The sequence below is a fragment of the Sarcophilus harrisii genome, chromosome X, assembly GCF_902635505.1.
Source record: "Sarcophilus harrisii chromosome X, mSarHar1.11, whole genome shotgun sequence".
Taxonomy (NCBI): Eukaryota; Metazoa; Chordata; class Mammalia; order Dasyuromorphia; family Dasyuridae; genus Sarcophilus; species Sarcophilus harrisii.
Window position 1 is genome coordinate 9,103,067 of NC_045432.1, and position 26,794 is coordinate 9,129,860.

The following is a 26,794-nucleotide window of genomic DNA, read 5'->3' on the forward strand; positions in this document are numbered from 1 at the left end:
TAGCACAAGTGGGGAGCTGGGGGGCCAGAACAACCACCTCTTTCCGAGTTCAAAACTGGCCTCAGACCCTTTCTGAACTGTAACCTTTGTCAAGGCACTTTACCCTGTTCACCTGAGTTTCTTTATTTGTCAAATAAACCGCAAAAGGAAATGGCAAACCCTTGCACTACCTATGCCGATAAAATCTCCAACGGGGTCATAGAGTAGGACACAACTGAAGAGCGAAGCGCTTTCCTCCAGTTGAGGAGTAGCCCTGGGAGAGCCCTTAGGGCTCGTTGAATCCACCGGCTTCGTTTTACAAAGGAGGAAACTGAGGTCGGGACAGAGGCGAAGTAGCTTGACCCCTTCTCGACACTCACTCTAGCTTCTCCCCCCTCCCCCCTGGGTTCAGATTTTGTACACTCAAGCTCAGCGCTGGTTGGACTGCTCACTGAGGTGTCTTCCCACCTAGGGCCTCCTAAACAACCGGCTCAAGATCACGGGGGTAGGGGGCGCCCGGTGAGGCCTAAGGGTGCCGAGCAGAGTGAGGTTCAAGAAGGGATGCTGGAACCAATGCAGGAGAGGGGGGCGAGCGGGAACTGAAGGGAAGCTGGGGGACTCGGGACCCCGGGGGCACCCTCTCGTCTCGACGTAGTCAAATACGGGTCCTGGGAGGCAGCCCGGCGGGGGAGGGGAGGGGACCCGGGCCCGAGGAGGGGGAGCTGGCTGCAGGGTGTAGGGCAAGAACCGGGGCCGAGGCGGGCGCCCGCCCAGCGGCCGACAGGCGCGGGACACGCAGCGGTCCGCCGAACGATCGAGTGGCCGGCTCGGGCCCAATTGCCGGCCAGGAGCCGGGAAGGGAGCTGGGAAGAAGCGAAAAAGTGAGGGGCGCTCCCACAAGGCCCTACGTCCGGCAGTTGGCCGGGCAGGTCGGGGCAGAGAGGGAGGGGGGGCCAACTAGCCGGCTTTGCTTCCCCCCACCCCCCGACTCTTGCTGATTTGCATTTAAAGAGACACACACGGAGGCTAATAGAGGACAGGCGGGGGTTCGTCCAGCCGCAGAGCCCATTGGTCCCGGCGCCCGCCGGTCGGAAGGAGGGGAGGGGAGAGGAGAAGACGCTAGACGAAGGGAGAGGAGGGGAGGAGACGGGAAAGGAGGGGAGGAAACGGAGGGGGAGAGAGAGGTCCCACCCAGCGACTCTGGCGCCGCGGAGCTGAGCGCTGGGAGCTGGGGGCGGGGAAGCTGGCCCGAGCCGCTGGGGGGAGGAGAGGAGAGGAGTGGAGAGGAGAGGAGAGAAGGGAGGGGAGGGGCGGGGCGGGGGGGGCCAGTGCCGGAGGTGACGGGAGCTTCGGCGGCGGCGCGGGAGACAATGCCCGGGCGGGGAGGCGGCGTCTGCGGCCCGGTAAGTAGGTTTCTCGGGAGGGCGGCGGGGAGGCTTGGCCGCACCTGGGGGCGGGGGTAGGGCTGTGGGGAGACCGGGACCCCGCGGGGCTGCCGCGGAAGAAGGGAGCATTCCGGGAAAGGGAGGCACACCCACCTTCCCTCGTTTGCTTGGCCACGGAGAGCCTGAAGGCCCGGGACACGCGCGCACACACAAGCATGCACACATACATTGCATGCACACGCACGCACACGCGTGCACACCCGCCCCCAGGAGCACACACTCAGGGACACACCCACTGTGACCTGAGGCAGAAGGCACACATGCTGACATGAAGGGACCAAGAGACACATGCACTTCTCGGCATAGATGGATGCGAGCGCGCGCGCGCGCGCACACACACACACACACACACACACACACACACACACACGGCGGCTGTAGAGACAGAGTCACTGATTTGCTCGGAGGAATTCCCCCCTCCCCACACAGTGAGCCGGCACGGGCACTGGGAGAGGCACAGACCTTGAGACAGAAGTATGGACACCCACTCAGTAAAAAGGCTGCTGTTGCATGGACAGATTCTCCCAGTCTGAGGAGGTGCACTCTGGGAAGGGGGTGGGAGCCCAGATGTCCAGAGGGACAGTGACACCCCCACTGGGACAGGTGCGCCCTCCCCCGCCCCCCAAAGCCAAGGGCCCTGGAACTAGAGCAGGGACCCTGAGCTCTCCTGGCCACTTAACCTTTTGTGAATCCGTCGTGCAGCTTTGTCCCGCAGAGTGACTTGCTAGAGAAACTGATGAGGCTTCTCGGGCTTCCACCACACCCTTCCCTAATCCCTGGCATATATATCTCCCTGCCCCCTTCTATAGCTGACTGAAGCCACCCCTCAAGCAGGGTGGGGGTGAGGGGGTGGGATGGGAAGGGGAGTGCTCCCAATTGACCTCTGGTCAAGGCAGAATGCTCCTGAAATTGCTGTTGGTACAAATCGAGGGGGACCTCGGGGAGGGAAAGAAGCTAAGTGAGGGAAAAGAGCAGAGTTTTCTAAATGTAGTGAAGCTACCCCCCCCAGTACACATGCCTACGGGCTCCCCTATTGAGATTCCCCTGGACTTTTCCTTCAGCCTCCTTTTTCAGGGTCCACTGTCCGCCTCTTTCCCACCTCAATTCCTGCTGGAGTCTTCAGTTACTTGAGGTTCCCCCTTGTAGAGAGATGTACCTTGGCTTGGGATAAGGCACATCTGTGGGAGGACCATCCTGCTTTTTGTAGTAGCTCAGAATGTTGGAGCTGGAGGAGTCCTGAGAAATCACCTAGTCTTGTTTTAAAGATGGGAAAACTGAGAACAGGACTCATCCAAGGTCACTGAGCGTAGTAAATTGCAGAGTTGGGATCTGAACCTATTGTCTCAGACCCCACTAGTCCCGCCCTCTTTTCTGTGTGTCACAATCCTGCCTGTATATACTTCCATTGAAATAGGAGAGCTGGCCTTGAGTAGGGAAGAGAGGGGAGGGGCTAAGGAGGCTGCCTTTTTTTTTGGCCTCCCAAGTTTCAGGGAGGTGTGCCGTAGACCTCGCTCTGGATGCAGGGTCTGGTGGGACAGATGCTCGAGTACCCCTTTGTTCTTGGTGGCTACTGGCCAGTGCTTGATCTAGGAGCGGCTTCACAGAAAGCTTTTGAAGGTGGATAGCCCAGGTACGTGCTAAGGACAGAAGAGGGAAAATAATGCTTGCTGAACTAAGATTGAACTTGACTTCCAACCTTAGAGTCATCTAGGGTCTTGAGACACCAAGGGATGATGGAAATGGCATTCAGTCCTCTTGGCTTGGGAGTAATGCTCCTTGGTTCAGTATATTCGGGAACCATCATAGCAGACTGTAGCGTCTTCCAGGCCCCAGAAGCCTAAAGCCTAGACTATTTAACTTATATCATATTGCTTGCTGTCTTGGGGAGGGAGAGGGAAGGGATAGGGGGAGGGAGAAAAAAATGAATGTAGAAAACTACTTTTATGTGTATTTGGAAAAATCAAATACCATTGAGGGGAAAAAAAGACTGAAACTTAGAGCAGGGACCCACAGTCCTCAGCAGCTCCTTGCTACCTGACACCAATTCTTGTATTAAGCAACTCTTGTGTACGCTGTATATGAAGTATGGCGAAGATAGGATTCCTATAGTCTAGGAGGTGACATTGTAAACAGGTGGCTACAGCGCCGGTCCAGATATGGACATTGCACATTCCATTCCAAGTGCATTATTAGGAAACAATAGGATGCCCTGTGAGGTCTGAGGGGCAGTGGCATTGCCGCTAGGCTAGACGAAGAAGGCTTCTTAAAGAAGCTGGCCTTGGGGATGAGGTGGGAATAGCAGGAAAGGACTCAGGTAGGGAATAATGAGAAGCACCTACTGTGGAGAGTAGAGGATATGGTCACCTGCGGTAGCCCACCAGTCCAATGGAGTGGCTGACTACACATAGGGGAGGCCGCTAATGCCAGAATTGGATCTCGAGGAACCCCTGCGGATTTCAGCAGGGAAGACAGTGATTCAGACAGCTGTACTAGAGGCTGGATTGGACGCTACTATCTAGATCATTGCTATCCTTCAGGTGTGTAAGTTATACTGAACCCTGTCAGGCTTCTCTAATTGATCACACTCTAGAGAGTGTGATCTGGTAGAAAGAGGCAGAGGGTGATGGTTTATTGTTTGTGTAGTCCTGGACAGGTCTCTTCCCTTCTCTGTGCCTCTGTTTCCCCTCACCCCCAGTAAAATGAAGGGGTTAGACTAGATGAGCTGTGAAGTTCTGGCTTTAGATCTAGGAACCTAGAATCCTAAATCTCTCTATGGATGACCTATGTCCCATGTAGCATTCCAGTTACAGGGTAAGGATAAAAGTCTTGCCAGTGTATTAGAGTCAGCCTTCAATGGGCCTTGGTCCCGTGCTGCCCATAACAGGTACTCAATGAAAAACCAAACTGAATATCTCCTTTGGGTCTTCCAAGATGAAAAACTAAGTGGACAGTTAGGACCCTCCCAATGGCTCTGTGAAATAGGGACCTTGAGTATTCTTGTGCTATTCAATAAGCCAGTTTCGTTAGGCTCATGCAGGAGGCTCCCTGCCTCAAGTCACACAGCTAGTATGTTCTGACCTTGAACCGGGGCCCTTTGTAATAAGCTCCTCTGTCTTGTTTGGAAGGTCACTAAAATGCTGACTTATAAGCAGTACAGCTGTGCCGAGTTAGACAGATGTTGTCTCACAAACACATCATGGTGGACAGAATTTGAGGCCTTCAGGAAAATGCTGCTCTTTCAAATCATTGCTAGTTTGTGTCTCTCCCTAGTACCCGAGAGCTTCTTCCCCCAAGTGGGAGCCTGAACTTATCCCAAACAAGAGCTTTCTTTTATCACCAACGTTGGGGAACTTTGGACCCAAGTGGGGGAGGGGAGCCAAATTACATCTAGGACTTCTTGGGAAAACTAAACTATCTCAAGTGTCACCATTGAGTGACCCACCTCCCCCCCACAGTCTTTGAACTTGCCCCCTCTTTCCCGGACAGTTAGCTCCAAGCATCCTCGGTTGATCAGGGAGGGGGAGAAGAAAGTATTTAGTTAGAAGCTCCCACCTTCTGGTGCAAGAATGTGTAGCAATGTGCAAGTAAGAACAAGCTGTTTCGTTGGTAGCATTGGATCCGGGTTCTCTCTGAGCCTCGGTTTATTCCAATGAGGAGTTTGGCCTAGGCACTCTCACAAAAGACCTCTCTGGCATTAGCATGACCTTGAAAAGCAGGGAAGTGATTACCTGGCAGACTTTTCGGAGTGTTCCAGATGCTGCCAACTGTTAGCGTGACGTTCTGAAAGTGGGAGCAGGGAGCAGCTCTTTGGTACCGCAACAGAATGGGACGATCATGAAAGCGGGAGGGAGTCATGAAAGCCCAGAGGTCATCTTCTCCATTCCCCTGCACTGGACCCTAAAGACCAGGGCTGCCAGGTGAAGGTATGTGCGAGCTATCGGAAGCCACACGGGCAATTTAGTTTCCTTCTGATATCAGGTAGCTTCTTTGGAAAGCTTCTTAGTCACTCCCTTGCCCTATGGTTTAAAAATGAATTTGTTCTTTAGGGCAGATGGAGACAAGCTGTTCACTATGTTGTATCTAGCACTTCTCCAGAGCAAGTCATAGAAATGGACTTTAAAATTTTTATTCATTCATTTATTGATTGATTTTTTGAGATGGACTTTTTTACAGCTGGGAAAGGACTATGGAAGAAGGACCTTGGTGATGACCCAGAGAGGGCAGAGCCTTGGCTTTGGGGCCAGGGACTGGCCTCTGCACCTTGGGCAACTCATGTGTCAAACCCCCACCGGAACAATGAAGGGGTCGGGTCCGCCCCCAGAAACTAAGGGTCTGGTCTAGCTCTAGCTAGCCTTTCAGCTCCACAGATCATTTAGTCTCAGCCTCTTCTTTGACAGAACATGTCACAGGCCCAGAGAACGCAAGCAGTTTGCCCACAGTCACACAGCCACCAAGTGGCAGAGCCAGCCCCAACTAGAATTGTTCAGCTCAGAATCTCAAAACGTTTCATCTGTACTTGAATGTCTTATTTTCTGACCAGTGAGTGAGGAATAAAGGACTTTCTAGTAGGGAGAAATCCAATCTCTAGGCTGGAGAGAGAAGGAAGCAGAATGCTACAAGAGAAGCTGCAAAGTTTGGGGTTCTTTTTGGAGGAAGAGGGAAAGCTTCTCAGCTGACAGTCTTCTGTTTGTTTCCAGAGCAAGGTTCAGAGAGGGCTGCAATTTTTTTCACTTGGAGGGGCATAAGCTTCAGAATAGTCAGGGATCTCAAAGGTCGTCTTAATGTCACTCCTTTATTTTCATGGAGGAAGAATTCTGAAATCCAAAGGTTATAGGTGAACATGTCTTGAAGCAGGTCTGAGGAAACAACAAGATAGGAAAAAATGCTAGCCTCGCTGGCCCTCCATTCCTGCCTCCGCTCTGTGGGACCTCCTCTTTATCTAAATGAGGGGCTTGAACTCAATTTGGGGGCTTCCCTCAGCTCCAGATCAAGGATCCTGGGCCTCCAGATTCAAATGCTCTTTCCTCAGCCCCAAGCTCCCCAAACTCACTAGGGGGAAGTTAGAAAAATGGCAAAATTACTTGTTTTGATTGTTGGTGAAGAAGGAAGAATCCGCTTGGCAGGAGGAGGTCGATTTCTGTGGTGGGGGACTCCCAGGTCTCCAGTGGCCACGTATTATGATCTGCAATCCCTTTTCATCTCTTCAGGGTTGGCTTTGGGGGTAACTGTGTGGATGTGGGTGTGTGCGCGTGCACATGCGTGTGCATGCATGTAGGTGAGGAAAGGTGGCGGTGTCATTCATGTATGCCTAACTCTTTATGACCCCCATTTGAGGTTTCCTTTGCAAAGGTATTGGATGTTTTGCCATTTCCATCTCCAGCTCATTTTACAGATGAGGAAGGTAAAACAAACAGAATGAAGTGACTTGCCCAAGATCATACAGCTAATGAATGGCTAAGGCCTCATTTGAACCGAAGGGCTCGGGTCTTTTTGAGTCCAGACCCACTGCTCTCTCCCACTGCAGCGAGACCTCGCTCTCCCTAGGGAAAAGTGGGTGGCTGTATGAGTGGGTGGGTGTTCTGAGTGTGGGGTAAATACTGATGGGAGATTGTGGAGGCGATGCAAGTGGGGTATGTATATGTAGGGGGTGTGGATGTGGAAGCCGTTGCATGTTTATGTGGTGATGTGTGGCTATATTTTGTGGGGGAGGGGTGTATATAAGTGTATGAGAGGGTATGTGTGCACATAGGTGGCCGCATAGGTGACATCATGTGTATGTATGTTTGTGGGGCCGGGACAGTGTCCCACTCGGCTTCTAGGCATCAGTTGCCTCAGTCCCTCCCCCTTCTCTTGAGGCAGGCTTTCTTTACTGAAAAATCCATCTTTTCTTTTTTAAATAGTATTTTATTTTTCCTAACAGATGCAAAGACAGTTTTCAACAGGATCCTTCTGCCAGCCATCAGGGTGGGCAGGCGAGGGCTGTCCTGCTTGAGGGCCCCTCCTGTGGATTACCTGTAGGTGGTCTTTATAGCCTAGGAGACAGGGGAAAGCAGCTGGCCTCACCACAGGGCCACTAGGACTTCAGAAGGGTTGCTGTTGCTTCTTAGCTGTGCTACGGACTCTGGGAAAGATGCTTCTCTGTCTGACCCTCAATTTCCCCTTATGTTAAATAAAGGCATTGGCAAGCCAAGCCCCAGGTATAGCTTCTTGCTGTAGAGGGAAGTGCCCCCCTGCCTCAGGAGAGTAAAAGGAGATTGGGAATAAACCAAGCTGGGGTCCAACCCCGCTCACCCTCACCCAAGAGTGAGGGGCCACTGAACGATAGAGTCTGCCCGGGGCGGGGGGGGGGGGAGGCTCATGCCAGACCGCCAATGTCAAGGCCATTCATACTTAAAGTACAAACACATAGGCAGGAACCAAAATGCCAGGGATGCACCAAGTTGTTTCCAGTGGCAACCATAGGCCTCCTGGATCCATTCCTTTGTTCAGTAAGCACTTATTAAGCACCTGCTCTGTGCTGGCCACTGTGCTGGACTCAAGCCATGCAGAGACAACAGTGAGACAATCACGGTCCTCACTGGGAGTTGCCACATGCTCACAGACAGATAAAGATGGGGAATGGGGAGGCCATCAAAAATTAGGAAGATCCCGAAAGGCCTGTCAAAGGACTTGAGGTGGAAGACCAAAAGAGGAAAGTGAGGGCAGGGAGAATCTTCTTGGGAGAGGTTGAATTTGAGATGCCCATGGGAAGGCCACTTGGAGATGCCCATAAAGCCATTGGTGAGAGAAGCTATTTTTAGGACCATTTTTGGCCTTCTCAGCCAAGCTCCTGGTCCGTGACCTGAAGCAAAGCCCTTCTTCTTTTTTCAAATGATTTTTTAAAATTATTTTTATTTTATTAAATATTTCCCTATTTTATTTTAACAGGCATTTTAAAAAAATTCTGATTCTCTCTCTTCCTCCCAGTCCTCCTCACTTCTCAAGAAGACAAACACATTGAATTCAATAGTACATGTGAAGTTATGGCAAACACATTTCTGTATTAGGCGTGTCGCAAAAGAAAACAAAATAAAGTTTATTAAAAAAAAAAAATAAGGCAAATCCCTTCTACTCTCCAGCCTTGGGTTACCCCATCTTTCAAATGGGCACAGTAACCCTAGCTGTCCTGCCTGCAGATGACATTGGCAGAAAGCATTCTTGAAAATAAAAAGCCTCATGCATACGGCCTCCGTACACAGCTCAGTGTAGCTGCTCAGATGCCATTGAGCATTGGATTTCAAACGTGAGCGCCGCTCCAAAGCCCAAGTAGGTGGGATTCACCTGGACCTCAGTGCCAATCCCCAGATAGCTGCCTTTGGTATCTTCTGAGAAGTTAAGCCACAGACCTATGAGCCCATCCTGCCTCTGCCAGTTATTAGCTGTCCCTTTTCATCTGTGGGCCTCCAGATTCTGCATCTTTAGAAGGAAGGCCATGGACTAGCTTACCAGAGGCCACTGTGACCCTGAAAGTAACTACTACCTGCTTGTCCAGTCCTACACTCCCTAGAGGCCCAGTAATACTATAGGGAAACTCCTGGTAAGATGAAATCAGTCCAGTAACCTATCTTGACACCAAGAGAAACCGGAGGCCAAAGACATTTGGTGTTTTGCCCAGACCCAAACGGCAAGTCAGGACAGGGCCAGGATCAGCCCAGCCTACCTTCCAGGCCCAAGGTTGCTTCTTGCTTCTGTGGCAAACCGAGGTTGCAAACTGGGTTAGGGATTTTGCTACCTCTTTGGAAATGAGCTGAGGCCAGAGTTGGCCAAGCTTGTCAGGCCTCTGGAGAACTGGTAAAGAATGGTGGTAACTGGTAGACTGTCCGCCATCTCCTCAGAAACCATAGCAGGCTGAATTTAGAGAAGATTGGAGAAAGATTGGCTGAAGGTGCCATCCAGCACTAGGGATAGTGGCCAAGGAACTGCCAAAGAAACAGTTTGAGACCAAGCTTGTCTGGAGGTGGCTGGGTGAGATGAACAGGGAGGAAAGTGCCCAGATTTGGTGATTCTGGTTCTGTGAAAACTATATATAGACAGCCCTGCCCAAAGTCCCTCTGAGATGAGCCAGGAGCTCTCAGAGCAGGCTCCAAAGCCAAAGGATAGAAAGGACTCCAATCTGTTGTGGCCACATCCTGGCTCTGCTGCCTACATTGTGGTCCCCTTACCCCCCGCCCCGATCCTGGGCAGGACACCTCCCTCTTTGGATTTCATTTCCTCCTTTGCAAAATGAAAGGATTGGGCTACACCTTTTCTGAGGGCCTTTTCAGCTGGAAAATAGAGAATTCTGGGATGTGCAGGAAATCCACAGCTGGGATCACTGCCAAGATAGGATGTGCTGGTGTACTGGGGGCTGTGCCCAGCCAGCACAGAGCCAGCTCAGGGTGGGTGAAGGAGAGGCTTTGGCCTCCTCCCTTCCTCCCTCCCTCCCTCCCTCCTTTCCTTCCTTCCTTCTCTCCCTTCCTTCCTTCCTTCCTTTCCTTCTTCCCTCTTCCTCTCTCTTCCCTCCTTTCTTCCTTCCTTCATTTCCTTCTTCCCTCCTCCTCTCTCTTCCCTCCCTCCTTCCTTCCTTCCATCCTTCCTTCTTCCCTTCCTCCTCCTTTCCCTTTGTGGACCCCAGCCAGCTTTTCCCCCTTCCCCATCTCCCTTGTGGCCCCTGCTCCCCTAGAGTCAGCAAAATTCAAATTTAAATCTGACCTCTGACACCTGCTAGCTGTGTGACCCTGGACAAGTCACTTCGCCTTATCTATTTTTCCTCATCTGTAAAATGGGAATAATCATAGGAATTACCTTCGAAGGTTGTAAGGATCAAATGAGACAGCCTGTCAAATGCTTGGCAAACCTGATAGCACTATTTAAACACTAGCTGGTATTGTTACTAGTTAACAACTCTAGTCTAACTCCCTAATTTTACAGGTGAGAAAATTAAGGCAGTTAACCTTGCTCAAGGTTATCCAGTGAAAGAGTAGAATTTGAACCCAGGCCATCTGACTCACAGTCCAACACTCTGCAGTGCCACAGTTTCCCCCATTTCCCCCTCTGGCTCAAAGACCATCTGGTTTATTATTAATATTCTCTAGGATTTACAGAGCACTTTAAAGTTGGCAAAGCACTTTATATAAGTTATGTCACTTCATCCAAGGATTCCAGGAGGTAAGTGCTGTTATTGTCCCATTTTACAGATGAGGAAACTGAGGTACTCTATCCACTGAGACACCTAGCTGCCTGCTACTACCGTAAAGTTGGTAGACTGTTCTTTGGATTGGCTTCTGGGCCTCTTCAAAGCTTTGACTAATCAGCCACAGTAACTATGCTAGAGTGTCCCCCTACTATAAGAAACTCTGGGCTTTGGTCCCTCTTGAGTGTACACATGGAGAATCCATCAATACGGCCTTTGCATTTTTCAGACTCTTGGAGTGAAGAAGGTCATGGATGACTTTAGGCCTGAGAAAGGCCCTGTCCATATTGTCTCCAAGTGTATGAGCCCATTGTGTACAGAGACCCACGTGACGTACACTTGCTCTGATAGGTCTGGAAGCTCATCTGGCTAGGCACTGCTGGTATAGATTGCAACCCCTCCCCCCAAACTCATTTTATCCAATCTTTGTCTCTTTGTATAGCCACCTCAGCAGGGTGGTGGCTCACCCCTGGGGGGGCTTATGAAATACCAGGTCTGTTGAGATCTATGCAACCCAGAGTCTAAAGTTTGACAACTATAACCCGCAAAATGTTAAAGCAAGTCAAGCAACATTCGAGTTTTTGGCCCCACTCCCGCTGTGTCTGCCCGATTCTCCTGTGCGTGCGCACAGCCAAAGCCCTCCTCCCTAGCACATGGTGGAGCCGGGCCTTGTTTTGGGTGGTGGCGTTGGGGAGAAAGAAATGAATGAAGCCGTGCCCTACAACCAGCTCTAGTTCTCCTTTCCTTGTGCCAGCCTCATCATAGCAGTTAGGCTTGTTTCTATCCCAGCAGCTGGACTAGAACCTGGACTTTCTCCAGGGACAGCGATGGCGTTCCCCTTTCTCTCCAGAAAAATTGGTTTGAGTGCTTTTTTTTGAACCGAATGCCAGCCAGCATGCTTGTGCCTGTCTCCCATTTGGGAGAGGCAAGGCTGTCCTGATCTGCCTGATTTTCCCGCAAGTAAGGCCTGCACAGCCAAATCCCTCCTTCCGGCGAGTGACAGAGCAGAACACTTCTCTGAGGGGGGAAAGGACAACAAGCTCTGATATTGCTTGACTTTTTTTTAAACTTTCATTTTTCCCAGTTACATGTAAAACAATTTTTTAACATTTGTTTTGAAAACTTTGAGTTCAAGTCTCTCCTCCCTACTTCCCTTCTTCTTCCCCTTCCTCCCCCTCACTCCCCCCCATTGAGAAGAAGCATGTGAACTTATGCAAAATAATCTAGTGTACTCTAGATGGAAACTTTATGTTGATGAATGTGATTGTGGTTCCCTTGGCCTGAATCACTAAGCCAATGAGTGAAAAGTGGGTGTGAATCCTAATTCTTCTAACTTGCTGTGTGACTTTGAGGAAGGCCTTTCCCTAACCCAGGATCTCATGAACCCTGAAGTTAGATCTAGTGTGGGAAAGACCACCGAGTCCTTCATTTTACAAAGAAGGCCCAGGGAGTGGAAGTAATATGAAGCCAGCATTCAAACTTGAGTCTTGATTCCAGGTCTAATGCTTTCTGCTACTTAAGTACTCAAACCCGATGTTCCTGAAATGAAGGAATTTTCAAAGGGTCACCGGAAAAGACACAGATCCAATTCCCCTCTCCCTCTGAAAATTCTGGTCCTACTTAAATGTGGGAATCTTATCACCTTGGCGACTGACCATAGGCCTTCACTGCCTATCACTAGGAGCATGACTTTGTCTCCCTCTTGGAGCAGTTCACCCTTCCCCTCCCCCAGATTTCTGGGTTTACACTGTCCCCAGAGATCTAGGACAGCAAAGGAGTCCTCAAGGGAAAAGTGTTGCTTGGATGTGTAGCCCATTGAAAGAATCTAGCCCCAGAAATGCGGGAAGTGGTCAGTCCTCCTCTACTTCCCTTGGAATCCTTGGATGGCTCCAGATTGTTTGGGGTGGAACGGGAGGGAAGTGATAAGGTAATTTTCTAATAGTTAAGGCTCTCAGAAATAGTGTGAGATAATCTGCAGGTTGGGGGAGGGTAAATTGCCACTTGAACAACACAGCCTCAGGATACCATTCCAGAGGTAACCAACATTTATAGATGTGGAGAACCATGCCACCCTTTCCTCGGAGCTTAGATGGAGGAGAGACACTTTAAATAATTTTAATTGATAAGTTTTTCTCTGTAATATTGTACTATTTACATTATTCTCCTCAAATCACCCTGCATCAGTTCTTAGAGGTCTTCCTCTGAAGTTGTCCATTTTGTCATTAATATGACATTAATATATATTATTATTAATACAAGAATATTAATAAATTAAATATAAATTGATTGAATGATATGAATAATATATATTCATAATGAATGAATATTAATATTCATGTGACATAATATGTCTAGCCATTGCCACTAGGCCAGCCCCTTAGTTTTCGATTTTTGGTGACCGTGAAAAGAACTAAAAACATTTTGGTATATATAGATTCTTTTCCATTTTGATCTCTTTAAAGAATTTGCCTAGCAATATTTCTGGGTCAAAGGCCAGACACAGTTTGGTAACTTGCTGGGCATAGTTCCAAATTAGTTTGCAAAGTGGCTGGACCAATTCACACCTCCACCGACAGTGTACTGAATGGACATCTTCCCACAGCTCCTACAATATTTGTCATTTACCCTTTTGTCACCTTTGCCCATCTGGTGGATGTGAGGTAGAATCTCAAAGTTGCTTTCATTTTCATTTCTCTAATTATTAGTGATTTGGCACATTTTTCATTTGTGGATGGTTCAGATGACTTCCTTTGAAAATTGCTGGTTCATAGCCTTTGATCATTTATCTCTTGGGGAATATCTTAGGCTTATAAATTTGAATCAGTCCCATATATATGTCTCTGTGTGTATCTTAGCTATGATACTTTCTGTCAAACAAACTTTGCAAAGATTTCTTCCCCCATTTGTTATTTTCCCTTCTAATTTTAGCTGTAGTATATTTGTTTATACAAAAACTCTTTAGTTTTGTATATTCAAAATTGTTTATAATTTAAAATTTTTGACCTTAATAAACAGTTCCTAGACAAGCATTTCCACATACTAAGGAAAACACCAAAATAAGAATTGTATATAAAACTGTAAATTTCTTTTCCATACCTCTAGCATTTCAAATATATATGTGTATATATATATATATATATATATATATATATATATATATATATATATATATTATATTATAGCTTTTTATTGATAAAACATATGCATGGGTAATTTTTCAACACTGACCCTTGCAAAAACTTCTGTTCCTACTCTTCTTCTCCTTCCCCCCACCTGCTCCCCTAGAGGGCAGGTAGTCCCATACATGTTAAATATGTTAAAGTATATCTTAAATACAATATATATATGTATATAAATATATACATATTTATACAGTTATCTTGTTGCACAAGAAAAAAATGGATTTAGAAAGAAGGTAAAAATAACCTGGGAAGAAAAAACAATAACAGAAAGTGTAAATGCTATGTTGTGGTCCACACTCATTTTCCCAGTGTATTTTCAATGATGTAGCTGGTTCTGTCCATCACTGATAAATTGGAACTGATTTGGATCCTCTCATTGTTGAAGAGAGCCACGTCTATCAGAATTGATCATCATACAGTATTGTTGCTGAAGTATATAATGATCTCCTGGTTCTGCTCATTTCACTCGGCATCAGTTCCTGTAAGTCTCTCCAGGTTTCTCTGTATTCATCCTGCTGGTTATTTCTTACACAACAATAATATTCCATAACATTCATATACCACAATTTACTCAACCATTCTCCAATTGATGGGCATGCACTCAGTTTCCAGCTTCTAGCCACTACAAACAGGGCTGCCACAAACATAAAAAATATATATTTAAAAATTAAATCTGGTACTTTCAGAGCTGTCTTGCTTATCTATTCAATCACCTTGAATTTCTGCACTTTGAAAAGTTTTACAATGGCCCTCTATTCTCCACCCTACAATTAAAAAAAAAAAAAAGAAAAGAAAAAACTACCCTTGTAACCAATAAGCAGAGCCAAACAAAGCAAAGTCAGTGACTGTGTCCACACATTTACTTCTACACCTTGAATTTGTCACCTCTGTGTCAGGAAGTGAGTATCATGCTTCATCATAAATCCTCTAGAAACATGGTTTAATCACTGCAATCATCAGAGATCTTGACTCTTTCAAAATTGTTTACTGTTAAGGACCATGAAGGGGCAGGAGCCTCCACAACTGTGAATCATAACACTTGAAGGAATTGCAAAGCAGCTTTTCCTAACACAGATGTTCCTTGTGGATTGGGAATGAAATAGGAAGCAAGGGGGAAGAAGAGGGAGGTCAGACAATCAACTGCCTCTCAGTCTTCTTGTATCATCTTCATCTTCCTCCTTCTCCTCTTCTTCCTCTCACATGAAGAGATCCATTTTACAGGTCTGAGTTAGAACTCCAGCAGCCACTGGCAGATGGCTCCCATATCACAACAGTTTATCTTTTCTATTATATTATTATTGTATAAATATTATCCTGGTTTTCCTATTTAATTTTATGTTTCCCCAGGACTCCCTGAAATAATCTTTCCTCATTTCTTGTGTTGGCATTGTATTCTGTTTGTATACCATGATTGATTTGGCCTTTTCCCAAGTGACAGGCACCCCCCTTAGATTCTAGTTCTTTTTTTTCTTTCCTTTTGATTTTCCCTCCCTTTGGGATCAAGACATTTGTTTTGCTTCTTGTTATTCTCTGCTTTGGTATTTGGTATTAGCTGCTCCGTTGCCATCTGTCTTGTTACCTGTTGAGTTTTGTTATTTCTTACCAAACTTGTAAATGTGTTCAGCCCTTCTTTATCACTTTATGATAATAGTGAGGTTTGGATGCATTCTCTCTTCTATATTTGTGTACTTCTTGTATACTCCAATGATGAGAAATAGTTAAATTCTACCCCTTTCTTTCTCCTTCTCATACTGGTGTACTCCCTTTACCTTCCCTCTACATTGCCCTCTTAAATCCCTCAGGACAGAACCAATAGATTCTCTAATTTTCTGCTTTTCCTATTTGGTCTCTTTAATATCCTTTGAAGAGGTTCTGGAGAGAGATCCATTTCTTTCTACTCCATTAGCATTGCAACATCATACACCTTATTCCAGTGTCTCAAATACATTTTTATTTCTAGCCCTCTCTTGATCCTTATGTTGGCATTTCAAAGTTCTCATTCAGCTCCGGTCTTTTAATCAGAGATGCTTGAAAGTCCATAATTCCAATAAAAGTCTACTTCCCCCCCCCCCCCCCCCCCCCCCCGAGGGATTTTACTTGCTTTGCAAGATAAAGTATTCTTGTGCCTAAGCCTACATGTTTTGCCCATCTCCTCTCATTTAGAGTAAAAGCTTTCAAGTCTTGTGTGCCATTTCCATAATTCCTGGATACTTAACCACTTTCTTTCTAGCTCTTTAAAGTACTTCTTTGTCATAAGAAGCTTTGGATTTTTGCTCTGACATTCCTAGTATTTTTCCTGTTGAGAATTTTTTTCAGGGAGTAATAAGTGAATACTTTCTTTACTTTGCCCTGTAGTCCAAATAAATCTGGATGGTTTTCATTTATGATTTCTTGAAATAAAGGGTCCAGGGATCTTTTTTTTAAAAGATATTTCACTTTGACCTGTTTTCTAGTTAGTCATTTATAATATATCTTACATTTTTCTCAGTATTTTGATTTTTTTACCTTAATAGATTGGCATTTTTTAAAATAGTATTTTATTTTTTCTAATTACATGGAAAAATGGTTTCATTTTCAACAAGATTTTGAGTTTCCGATTTCCCTCCCTCCCCTTCCACCAAACAGCAAGCAGTCATAGGTTATACATGTGCCATCATCTAAACATATTTCCACATTAGTCATGTTGTAAAAGAAGAAGGAAAACAAAAAGGGAAAGCCACCAAAAAAAAAAAAAAAAAAAAACCCAGTGAAAATAGCATGTTTCAATCTGCAGTCAGATTCCACAATTCTTTCTCTGGATGTGGATAGCATTTTCTAGCATGGCTTTGTAGAGTCATTGATTTCTATTTGGTCTAGTCTAATTTTCAGAAAGTCCATGACTTGTCTAAAGTTTACCTGTTATGTTCCAAGATGTTTCTTTTCTTTTTTTTTTTATACTTTCAAGCATTCCTTTTTTTTAATAACTTTTTATTGCCAGAACCCATGCCAGGGTAATTTTTTTTTTTTACAACATTATCCCTTGCACTCACTTCTGTTCTGATTTTTCCCCTCCCTCCCTCCCCCCCCTCCCCCAGATGGCAAGCAGTCCTATACATGTTAAAGAGGTTATGGTACATCTTAGATACAATCTATGTGTGCAGAACCGAACAGTTCTCTTGTTGCACAGGGAGAATTGGATTCAGAAGGTAGAAATAACCCGGGAAGAAAAACAAAACTACAGTTTACATTCATTTCCCAGTGTTCTTTCTCTGGGTGTAGCTGCTTCTGTTCATCGTTGATCAATTGAAACTGAGTTAGATCTTCTCTTTGTTGAAGAAATCCGCTTTCGTCAGAACACATCCTCATACAGTATCGTTGTTGAGGTATATAATGATCTCCTGGTCCTGCTCATTTCACTCAGCATCAGTTCATGTCAGTCCCTCCAAGCCTCTCTGTATTCATCCTGCTGGTCATTTCTTACAGAACAATAATATTCCATAACATTCATATACCACAGTTTACCCAACCATTCTCCCATTGATGTGCATCCATTCATTTTCCAGTTTCTGGCCACTACAAACAGGGCTACCACAAACATTTTGGCACATACAGGTCCCTTTCCCTTCTTTAGTACAAGATGTTTATTTTCTTTCTAATTCTTTGTTCCAAAATTTTTATTCCACAATCCATGGTCATCACAGCTCAGGAAATCTAGGGTGAAGATGATTCCATTTAAGATGAGGTGCTAAACCCAGCCCAGACCAAATCTGGGAAGGCTTCACAAAAGAGGCAAAAGCTTTTGGGGGTTTGTTCAGTTGAGATGAAATCTTCATCAACCCATGGACCAAACTGTTTATGGGGTTTTCTTGGCAAAGAGACTGGAGTGGTTTGCCATTTCCTGCCCCAGTTTTATGCTGGCAGGGCTTAAGTGACTTGCTCAGAGTCACACAGCTAAAAAGTAGTGGAGGCTTAATCTAAATTCTGCTCTTTCTGATTCCAAGCTCAGGGCTCTGTCCACTGAAACCCGTCTCTAATTTTCTCCCTTCCAGCCAGGAAAGCCGGCACCTAGGCTAACCTGAAACCGGTCAGTAAACTAGCATTTATTAAGCACCTTCTGTGTGCCAGGTGCAGTGTTGAGTGCTAGAGATACAAATACAAAAAATACAAAAACCCCTGTCCTTGGAGCTTACATTATATGGGGGAAAAAAAGACTGTGTTGATAAGTAAATACAAAACACATTGAAGTAACTGGGGGGACTAGGGAGATACTAGCAACTGGGAGGATTCTGGAAAGGCCTTGGGTAAGAGGTAGTGCTTGAGAAGAGGGTGAGGAGGTCAGGCCTGCACTTCAGGAAAATTCCTTTGGCAGCTGTGTGGAGGCTGGATTGGAGAGGAAACAGCAGTTAGCCCGGAGGAAGCAATTACAAGAGTCCAGGTGAAAGGTGATAGGGGCCTGAACTAGGTTGGTTATGAGAATGGAGAGAAGGCAGAGAGAGGATATACTATGGAGGTTGACTTGACAAAACTTGGAGAACAATTGCCCTGTTGGAGCCTAATAAAGACATGATTCTGGTTTTTCCAGGTGCTGTGCCCTTCGGTAATGACTCCAGCAGCCAGTCAGGCCACAGGGATAGCCTTGATGGAAGGGAGGGGAGGAAGATTGTGGTGGGAGTGTAGGAGGCACAGCTGCCTGTGGCTCGGTGTAGAATTTCACTGCTTTGGGGCCTAGAAAGGGAGAGACAAAAAGGAAAAAAGTGTAGAGTAAATGAAGGTTTTCCCTAACGTTGTGTTTAACTTTGCTCAAGCTGAGCCACAGAGCCTGGACACTTTCTCACTACTGTGTGTGTGTGTCTCTCTCTCTCTCTCTCACCTGTTCCAGAGCCCTCCGTGAGATGTCCTGACCAGTGGCCCGGGCCCAATTCCAAGGTCCCTGTTTCACACCTCATTGGTCCCCGTCACCATGGAAACATACAAGGATGCCCATTCCGAGGAGCTCACCAAGGCTAAAGGAAAAGTGGCTGGTAGGGAGCAGCAGGGCAAAGGAGCGGAAAGCAGAGCTCTTGGACAAGCACCTGAGCTTGAAGGCCCCGGTTCTGAGCTGCCCCTAGCAGGGCCAGGCAAATTCAAGAAGACAGCACTGAAGCTTTTTGGTGGCAAAAGAAGCATCTGTACTCTTCCCAGCTTTTTGGGGGGTGGCCGGAGCAAAGGACCAGGGAAAGGAACTGCAAAGAAGGGTCTGAGCAAGAGTAAGACCCATGATGGCCTACAAGAGGGCTGCCAGGAGTCAGATCCACTCTCTGTCAAAGGAGCTAACCACAACTCACCCCTAGCTATGTCCCCCCACTTGCTCCCTAGCCCCCTGAACTCCCATGGAGCCCTAGAGACGGAAACTGTACCCAGTGGGCCCGAGAAGCCCAGACCAGAGAGGCCTTCAGCTGCACCCCGGCCAAAGAAAGGATTGAAAGGGTTATTCAGTAGTATTCGCCGCCACCGTAAATCCAAGGCCCTCGAGCCTGCGCAGAGTTTTTCAGACAAAGAGGGACTGGGGCCGCCCAAAGAAGGGTCTGGGGAGCCTCCAGGCTCGACCCCTCAGCCCATCACCAAGGATGAGTGCTTGTCTCTCCTGCCAACAAAAGCTAAAACCGTTGAACTCCAAGGCCCAGAACTAGACCCCCTTCCACTGGTCGCCACAGAGATGTTCCAGGAGAACCCAGAGCAACTCTTGGCTACCTCCAGCTCTGTGCCTCTGCCACTTGAAACTAATCCTGAACCTAGTGGGCCAGGGGATTCCCCTGGCCTAGAGGAGAGGGGAGATGAAGACGAGGGAGAGACACGCTTAAGTCTCTCTGGGGATCAGCTGAACCTCCTATTTGGGGATGTCACATCCCTAAAAAGTTTTGATTCCCTGACAGGCTGTGGAGACATTATTGCAGAGCAGGATGTAGACAGTATCAGTGAGAGTGTCGTCTCTGCAGAGCGAGGACCTGGGCGAGAGTCTGCCAAGCGGAGCTCCTGCTTAGTCACCTACCAAGGAGGTGGTGAAGAGATGGCCATGCCTGACGAAATGGAAGAGGAGGAGGAGGAAGAGGAAGAGGAGGAAGAAGAAACCATGAGACATTTGTCTGAGAGGGCTGAGTCGGCACAGGAAGAGACCAACATCTATTGCCTCACCAGAGAGTTGGTCCCCCACAGCTGCTACCTATTTGAGGGGGCCCAGCCATATGCTAATCCTGAGCCTGCGGAGCTCCTGACTCCCCAGAGTGATCAGCAAGAGTCTGCCCCTAATAGCGATGAAGGTTACTATGACTCAAACACCCCAGGACCAGAAGATGATTGTGCTGATGGTCTGGGCCCTACGAAAAAAGATCGATTGCCACGGGACAGCTACAGCGGGGATGCCCTCTATGAGTTCTTTGAGCCTTGTGACAGCCTCACGGACTCCCCACCAGGGGATGAAGGCCTGTTTGATCCTCCAGGCCCCGGTCACGAACTTTTTGGCAATTTCTTGTCTTTTGAACATTTTCCCCCCAACAAAGAGCTGGACCCGTTTCTGGGCACTATGGAGACGGAGGAGGAAAGGTTGGTGGCCATTCAAAGGCAGCTGCTTTACTGGGAGCTCCGGAGGAAGAGACAGGAGCCCCAAGAGCCCTATCCCCTACGGGAAAAGCCCAATGAAGAGCATCACAAGAGGCTCCCAGGCCCTTGCAGGAAGGGTCCAGGGGGGCCACCCCTTGCCAGCCGGAACCTCAGCTCAGTCTTACCCGTTGCCCCGGTTTGGAGGGATTTCTCGCCTCCAGAAGAATGTTATGAGTGGAAAGACCAAAGCAGCTGCCTGCTTCAGCTCTGCCCAGGTGACCAAGTATTTGAGTCAGGTCCAGACGAGACTGGCTTTGAAGGCAGGTCCCCAAATAGGCCCTATCGTGCCTACGTGCCAGTGGAAAGCCCAGAAGTAGATCTAGAGGAGCGGGAGGAAGATCCTGCCATGAGCTTCTCCCAGGCCCTGGTAGAGTTCACGAGTAACGGGACCCTGTTCTCCAGTCTTTCCGGCAGCTCTGATTCTGATTCTTCTTTCGCCCAGAATCTCCCAGTGCTTCCGCCCATGGTGACCTTTGACATTGCTGATGTGGAGCGGGAAGGAGAAGGGGAGTGTGAGGGCCCCCCTGAGTTCCATACCAATGATGAGGACTTTGACGTAGGCTACATTCCCAAGGAGGCCTTGGATGACTTGGACGATCGCTTCTTTTTCAGCTCTTTCCGAGGCTTTCCCTGGGGAGTGGGCAGCCTCCCCAGGCACCTGGGTCTGCCCGGCCTGAGCCCTCCCCCCCTGCCACCCCCTGTGACCCTCAACAGGAGGAGCCGCTCCCTGGACACAGAGACCCTGGAACTAGAATTGACTGGCTCTCAGCTAGCCCCGACTTACATGGAATCTGCAAAGCTGGCAGAGTCTAGGGAGGGAAGGTGGGAATGGGAAAGCCCTTTTGGCTCCTGCTTAGAGCCCCCAGAAACATATGACTGGCCAGCCTGGACCCACTGTTCCCCATCAACAGGGCCTGACCATAACTGGCAGCAGTCAGATGTGGCTAGAACCCCATTTGGGTCCCCAGCCTGCTATGGCTCCCTCCAGGGGCTAGCGCCAAGGGACTCCTGGAATCCAGGGCCCCAGGTTCGGCAGCAGGCCGTCCGTCCTTCTCACCTGGACTTGGAGGGGGGCCCGTTCTGGAATCCTCAAGCACATTATACCCAGGCTGAGGCCAAGAAACAGGCATTCCTGATGCCCCTAGAATCCAAAGGGCCTACCAGAGGCTTCTCCTCTAGTCTTTCAGCCAAGTGCAGATCTGTGGGCGTCATCCAAGGGGTACCCCTCTCTCCTCAGGGCTGGGAAGAATACCCCAAATGGTGCCCCTCACAGTCTAGGGGTACCACTACTAATCCGCTCAAAGGAAGGGGCGGCCATGGCGTTCCTTTTCCCCCCAGTAACCCATCCGGTGCCATGAACGTGAGCACAACCAAATAGCACCTGCTGCAGCTGCTGGGGCCTAAGCCTCTGGGGCTAGGCCCAGAACATAAGAGGTGCTTGCCGGTGAACTCAAAAAGTATTTTGCCCCACGAAAGCTATTTTGAGTTGTAAAAGTTCTTTCCTCCATTGGCTGTATCATATGGAATATATATCCCCATCAGAAAACAGATGCACACCTAGCTTTTTCTTTGTCATTTTTTTGTTTTTTTAAGATCCATTCAGGGTTTTGGCTGCCATGCCTTCATACCCACAATGCCTACCGAGTCAGTGATGTTGCTGTCTTTGAACATGCCACAGCACTGATTACCAGCAAGGGACCAGCCCCTCTCCTTCCCCCGACACTCATCGATCTATTTGATGTGGTTTATCATCAACGGGCAATGATGGTGCAATTCTCCCTTTGATTCAGCTTATTTGCCACCTTTGGCTCAAGGGTGAGAATATCCCCACTGATATCTGAACCCAATGTCCTTCACGGGTAGGAGGCTGGTTTCTAAATATTGTTCCCCTAAGTACAAGGGAGCCCACCTTGTAACCTGGGCTTTGGAGTGACTTGGAGTGGACAAAATCCCCATTCCCTGTGGGGGGGGGGGGTGGATTGGACTCTTCAAGATGAAGACAGGAAAAGAGTGTCTTGCAGGCATCACCCATAGAAGCCTTTTCCCTTCAATAAGCTAAATATTGGGGTCTAGCTAAGTTACTTTCACCATTTTCTCCTGTTTTCCTCAGAAGAAAGTTCCCATAGTCTCATCACAAAGAACATATTCTTCCCATTAGAGTATGGGATTGTGAGACAGCCTAAATTAGACTTTGCTGGACTTTGAGGTGTTTTTCGGTGGTTGTTTTGTTGTCATGTTATTGTCATAGGGTAGTTCAGTTCAGTTTGGTTTTTAGGAGAGTGGAGTGAGGAGAACTAAAGATTTGTCCAAGGCCTCGTTAAAGGAGGAAGGTCCCTTGAGAGGTGGGAGGTGCAGTCCCTTGAGTCCAGCTTCCTGGTATGTTATCCTGCAAGCCTCACTCCGGTCAGAAGCAAAATCATGCCCTGAGAGGACCTGTTGTTATTTAGCTGGCTGGCACCAAACTCTGCCCTTGCATTGGCTACCAAAAGCATCTCTGGCTTCTTCGCGTCAGAAGAGCTTTTATTGGCCAATTCCTTTGGCCTTAACGTCACCAAAGACCGTGTGTCTCTCTCCCTCCCCCCACCCCATTTCTTCCATGCTGCTGCACCAAGAATTGCATGAGAGTTCCACTTTTCAAACCAATCAGTTCCCCCTCCCCTCTTGTTTCTGATCATTTTTTAACATTTAACTAGGTTATAAGTGATGGCGGGAGCTCCCTGGCACAAGCCCATAAGGGAGTTTTCTTGGTGCTGCAGTGGGGGAAAAGCAGGATTTGAAGTCAGAGGTTCTGATTTTGAAGCCTGTCCGCCACTTCACTTAGCTATGTGACTCTGGGCAAGTCACTTCCCCTCTCGGTCTCAGTTTCCTCATCTGTAAAATGAGGGGGTTGGATTGGTGGTGTGTTTGTGATTGTCTGAAACCCCATGCTGAGCCTCTCGTTATTCATGGGAAGAGGGCTCTGAGTAATTCTGCTTGAGTTTCTTTTGAATTGCATGCAAGATATTAGTCTTCTGGGTGTGTAACGACCCAAATTCTGACTTATTTCCCCCTCCCCCTACTTGTATGTGGAAGGATAAAGTTACCAGAGCTTTCTATTTGGAGAAGGGTGCCTGAACAGTTGTTGCCGGATTCCAGCGGGCCCGGGACTGCCGTAGCCTGCATCATAGAGCTTGGAAGTAGTCATTGGGCCAGGATCTGGGTCACTTCCCTTTTGCCGTTTGGGTGTTCTTGGCTGGATTTGGCCAGTTGAAGGATCATGCCTTCAGATGACAACAAGCTGTCCCCTTAGTGAAACTGGTGCTAGCTGGTGGTTTATGCTGGCAGGGCCTTTCCTCCTTCTTAGTGAAGGCCCCACCCCTGTTATGAGGCCTTGCATTCCAGAAAAATGTGCCCACATTCCTCTTCCCTGGCCTCCGCCCAAGGCTGTCCAGGGAGGTGGGAGCTGAAATACGTCTGGCCGGTCTGGCAGGAAGTCCCCTGTCTCGGCTCACTCTGGCCCTGGGTTTTCCTCCAGGGCAGCCGAAGTTTCTGTCTGCTCATTTGAACCGAGTTACCTCGGACTCCTCAGCCCATGCCAATGAAAGGCAAGCAGCCAGCATGGGAAAAGAAGAGAGGAATTGGGTGGTAAGTCCTTTGGAGGATTGCCAACAGAGAAAGAGCTGGGAACCCAACATACAGTGCCAGTCACTTGGGATGAGTCAGTGCTATCCCTAAAGACAGTTGGGCCTCCAGCTGAGACCTCTTTTCTTTGCTTGGGCCTGAGATGAGGCTGGAAATGGGAAGAATCCTATGCGAGAAAGAGCATAAAGCCCACCTTTGCACTGCAGGATTGAATGGAAGCCAAAACAACCAGTTATGTTAAATGCCCATGCTCAGCACATCCTCCTTTAGGATCTGTGGCTGCTCATTGTCCTTGACAGACACATTTGAGCCCTTAGAGGCTAATTCTTCATTCAGATGGTCTGTGCTAAAAGGGCACAAGAGGAGACGGTACCTTGGGCCAGCTCAGGTCTGAGAAATGAATCCCCTAAGAGCCCTGATCAAGTAGATCACAGTTGGTAAACAGGGGCCACAGGACAATCGGAGAAGTCAGTTCCAGACTGCTGTTACTGTGACAAATGATTAAGCCTGAGATTTGAGACCATAGAATTGAGTCTTGGAAAGGGCCCTCTTGGTGATCTAATCTACCCTTGTTTTCTACATGAGGAAACTGAGTTCATACAGTGACTTGCCCACACTGCAGAGCCCCACGTACCAATCTTTTCACACTGCCACAAGCTTTGCCTGGGATAAGGAGGAAGACATTGTAATAGAAAGTGCTTGCCCAGAAAAGTGAAGGAAGGTCTCCCAAATCCATTTGTGCACATCCAGCTAGACTTCCTGCTCCAGGGACCCTCCAGGTGCTCCAGGAACATCTAGTCCAAACCATTGCATTTAGAATCAGAAGACCTGTGTTTGAATTTCCACTCTGGTACTTAATGGTTGGGCAAGTTCCTTTCTCTCTCTGGGCCTCAGTTTTCCTTTTCTGTAAAATAGCAAAGTAGGCTGAATGATCTCTAAGCATCCTTTCAGCTCTAAGAGTATGATTTCATTATGGCTTTGCTTCCCTTTCCTGTCTGTATAAGGCATCCTGCCTTAGCACCTGCTTGGAGTTTTCCCATCCCCATTCCCCAAACCTGGAGGATATCTCAGCCAGCCATCTTTTGCCCTATGGAAAATGACCTTTTGGCTCTTTTCCAGGAGCCAGGCAAAGTGGCCAGTCTGCCCACAGCTACACCTCAAATCAAGTAGAAAGCCCAGAGCTTCCTATGAACAGGGGTCTCAAACACTCAGGTGTTTTGGAATGGGGGGAGGGAAGAAAGGGCTTGGAGGGTGCCCACTTCACCTTATCCAGGGGTATGTTACATCCAAGTTGCTTTTAATATATATAAAAGGCCAATTTTATCTATTTTTATATTGTTTGCATTTTATATTCATGGGAAATGTTTATCAACAGTTCTTTTCTTAGATATTTTATTTTTAAGCATTGCTGTTTACAATTTAAAGAGAAAGTCAACAGACATTTCTGCTTGTACAAAGAGGGTGTCTCAATTGCCTTCAATCCCCACTTTGCTTTCCCTGGGCTTGTCTTTCCCAGTCTGTGAAATGATCCACATAGACTAGAATTGACCCGGCTCATGATTCTGTGACTAGTGTTGTTATCCCCCTAGCCCTGTCCCCAGTATAGCATGCTGATCCCCTTGTGATGCCAGCAGGGAATGCCCAGGCACAAGGTACCTATGTGGTACCTGAGGAGGGGTGCTGGTCTAATTTGGTGTAGATATTTTGTTTTTTCATTTCTGACTTTCTATTGTTATGTGAGTGTGTGTGTGTGTGTGTGTGTGTGTGTGTGTGTGTGTGTGTGGTGGTGGTGTAGTAGTAGTAGTAGTAGTAGTAGTAGTCGTCGTCCAGGAAATTTTGTGATCTCCATGCCCCTGTCCCCCGCTTCCCCTTGGTGTTATGAGCTAGAATGCCCAGGACACACTTGGTGAATTCCTAAAACGTGTGCTAGCATTGTTTTTGTTTTTGTTTTTCTGCCATTCTCAGAGGGCATGGGCTTCGGGCCTTAAGATGGCTTTTCTGGATCAGATACCTGCTCTCTCATCAAAGGGCCAGGAATTGGGGAGATGCTTCCTCCCACACCCCCTCCTCCTTTTCTGGGAGTTGGCTCTGGAAAATCTCCTCGAGAACCATCTTGTTTTTTGGTGTTGGCTCTTAGCCCACATGGGAACAAGATTTGGGGACCAATCACCACCTGCTTGCATTTCCCCCGTTTCCCTTGGTCCCTTCTCCCTTCCTCCCTGCTCCAGCTTGAATGTGGGGTGGAGAGACGGAGATTTCTGAAATGAATGTTTTTATTTTCAGTGCTCAGATTTCCCTGTTTCACCCAGGGGACGGGAGGGAAGTTGATTGGGAAGGGCTGAAGGAATGCAAGTGTATGTTGGGGGGAAAGAAAGGAAACTGCTGCCTGGGCCCCTCACCCCTACCCTTACCCCCAACCCGGTCACTGGAGTTAGGTTCTGTGAGCTCACAGTGAACTTGCTGCTTTTAGGTTGGTTGGGTTGAAGCCTGAAATACAGAGATTTGACCATCTTAAGCTTCCACCCTCTCCCAAACAAGCCCTTGCTTAAAGTGCTCTGTCTTTAACACGGCTTCTGAAATCAATTCCTTGACTTTAGGTGCTGTGCTTAAGGGCCTCTCCTCCCCAACGAACTTTCCCCAGCTTGATTTCTTTCACTCTTGCTCCATCTTTTAAACTTTCTGACTTTTCATAATGAATGTTCATTTTGCAGATTCTAATAAACTTCTGGGTTTTAGAGAGA

The 26,794-nt window shown here is 47.7% G+C and overlaps 1 protein-coding gene across 1 annotated transcript; it reads left to right on the forward strand.

The window, feature by feature from the left end:
- Positions 1–1,315: 1,315 nt before the first annotated feature.
- On the forward strand, positions 1,316–26,794 carry AMER1 (APC membrane recruitment protein 1). Its single transcript, XM_031945256.1, has 2 exons — positions 1,316–1,382; positions 18,676–26,794. The coding sequence occupies exon 2, from the start codon at positions 18,757–18,759 to the stop codon at positions 21,808–21,810; it is 3,054 nt and encodes a 1,017-aa protein (XP_031801116.1). The 5' UTR covers positions 1,316–1,382; positions 18,676–18,756; the 3' UTR covers positions 21,811–26,794.

Bases quoted from the DNA above. Each gene is read 5' to 3' on its own strand.
- AMER1 (XM_031945256.1), top strand. From the start codon at position 18,757: ATGGAAACATACAAGGATGCCCATTCCGAGGAGCTCACCAAGGCTAAA.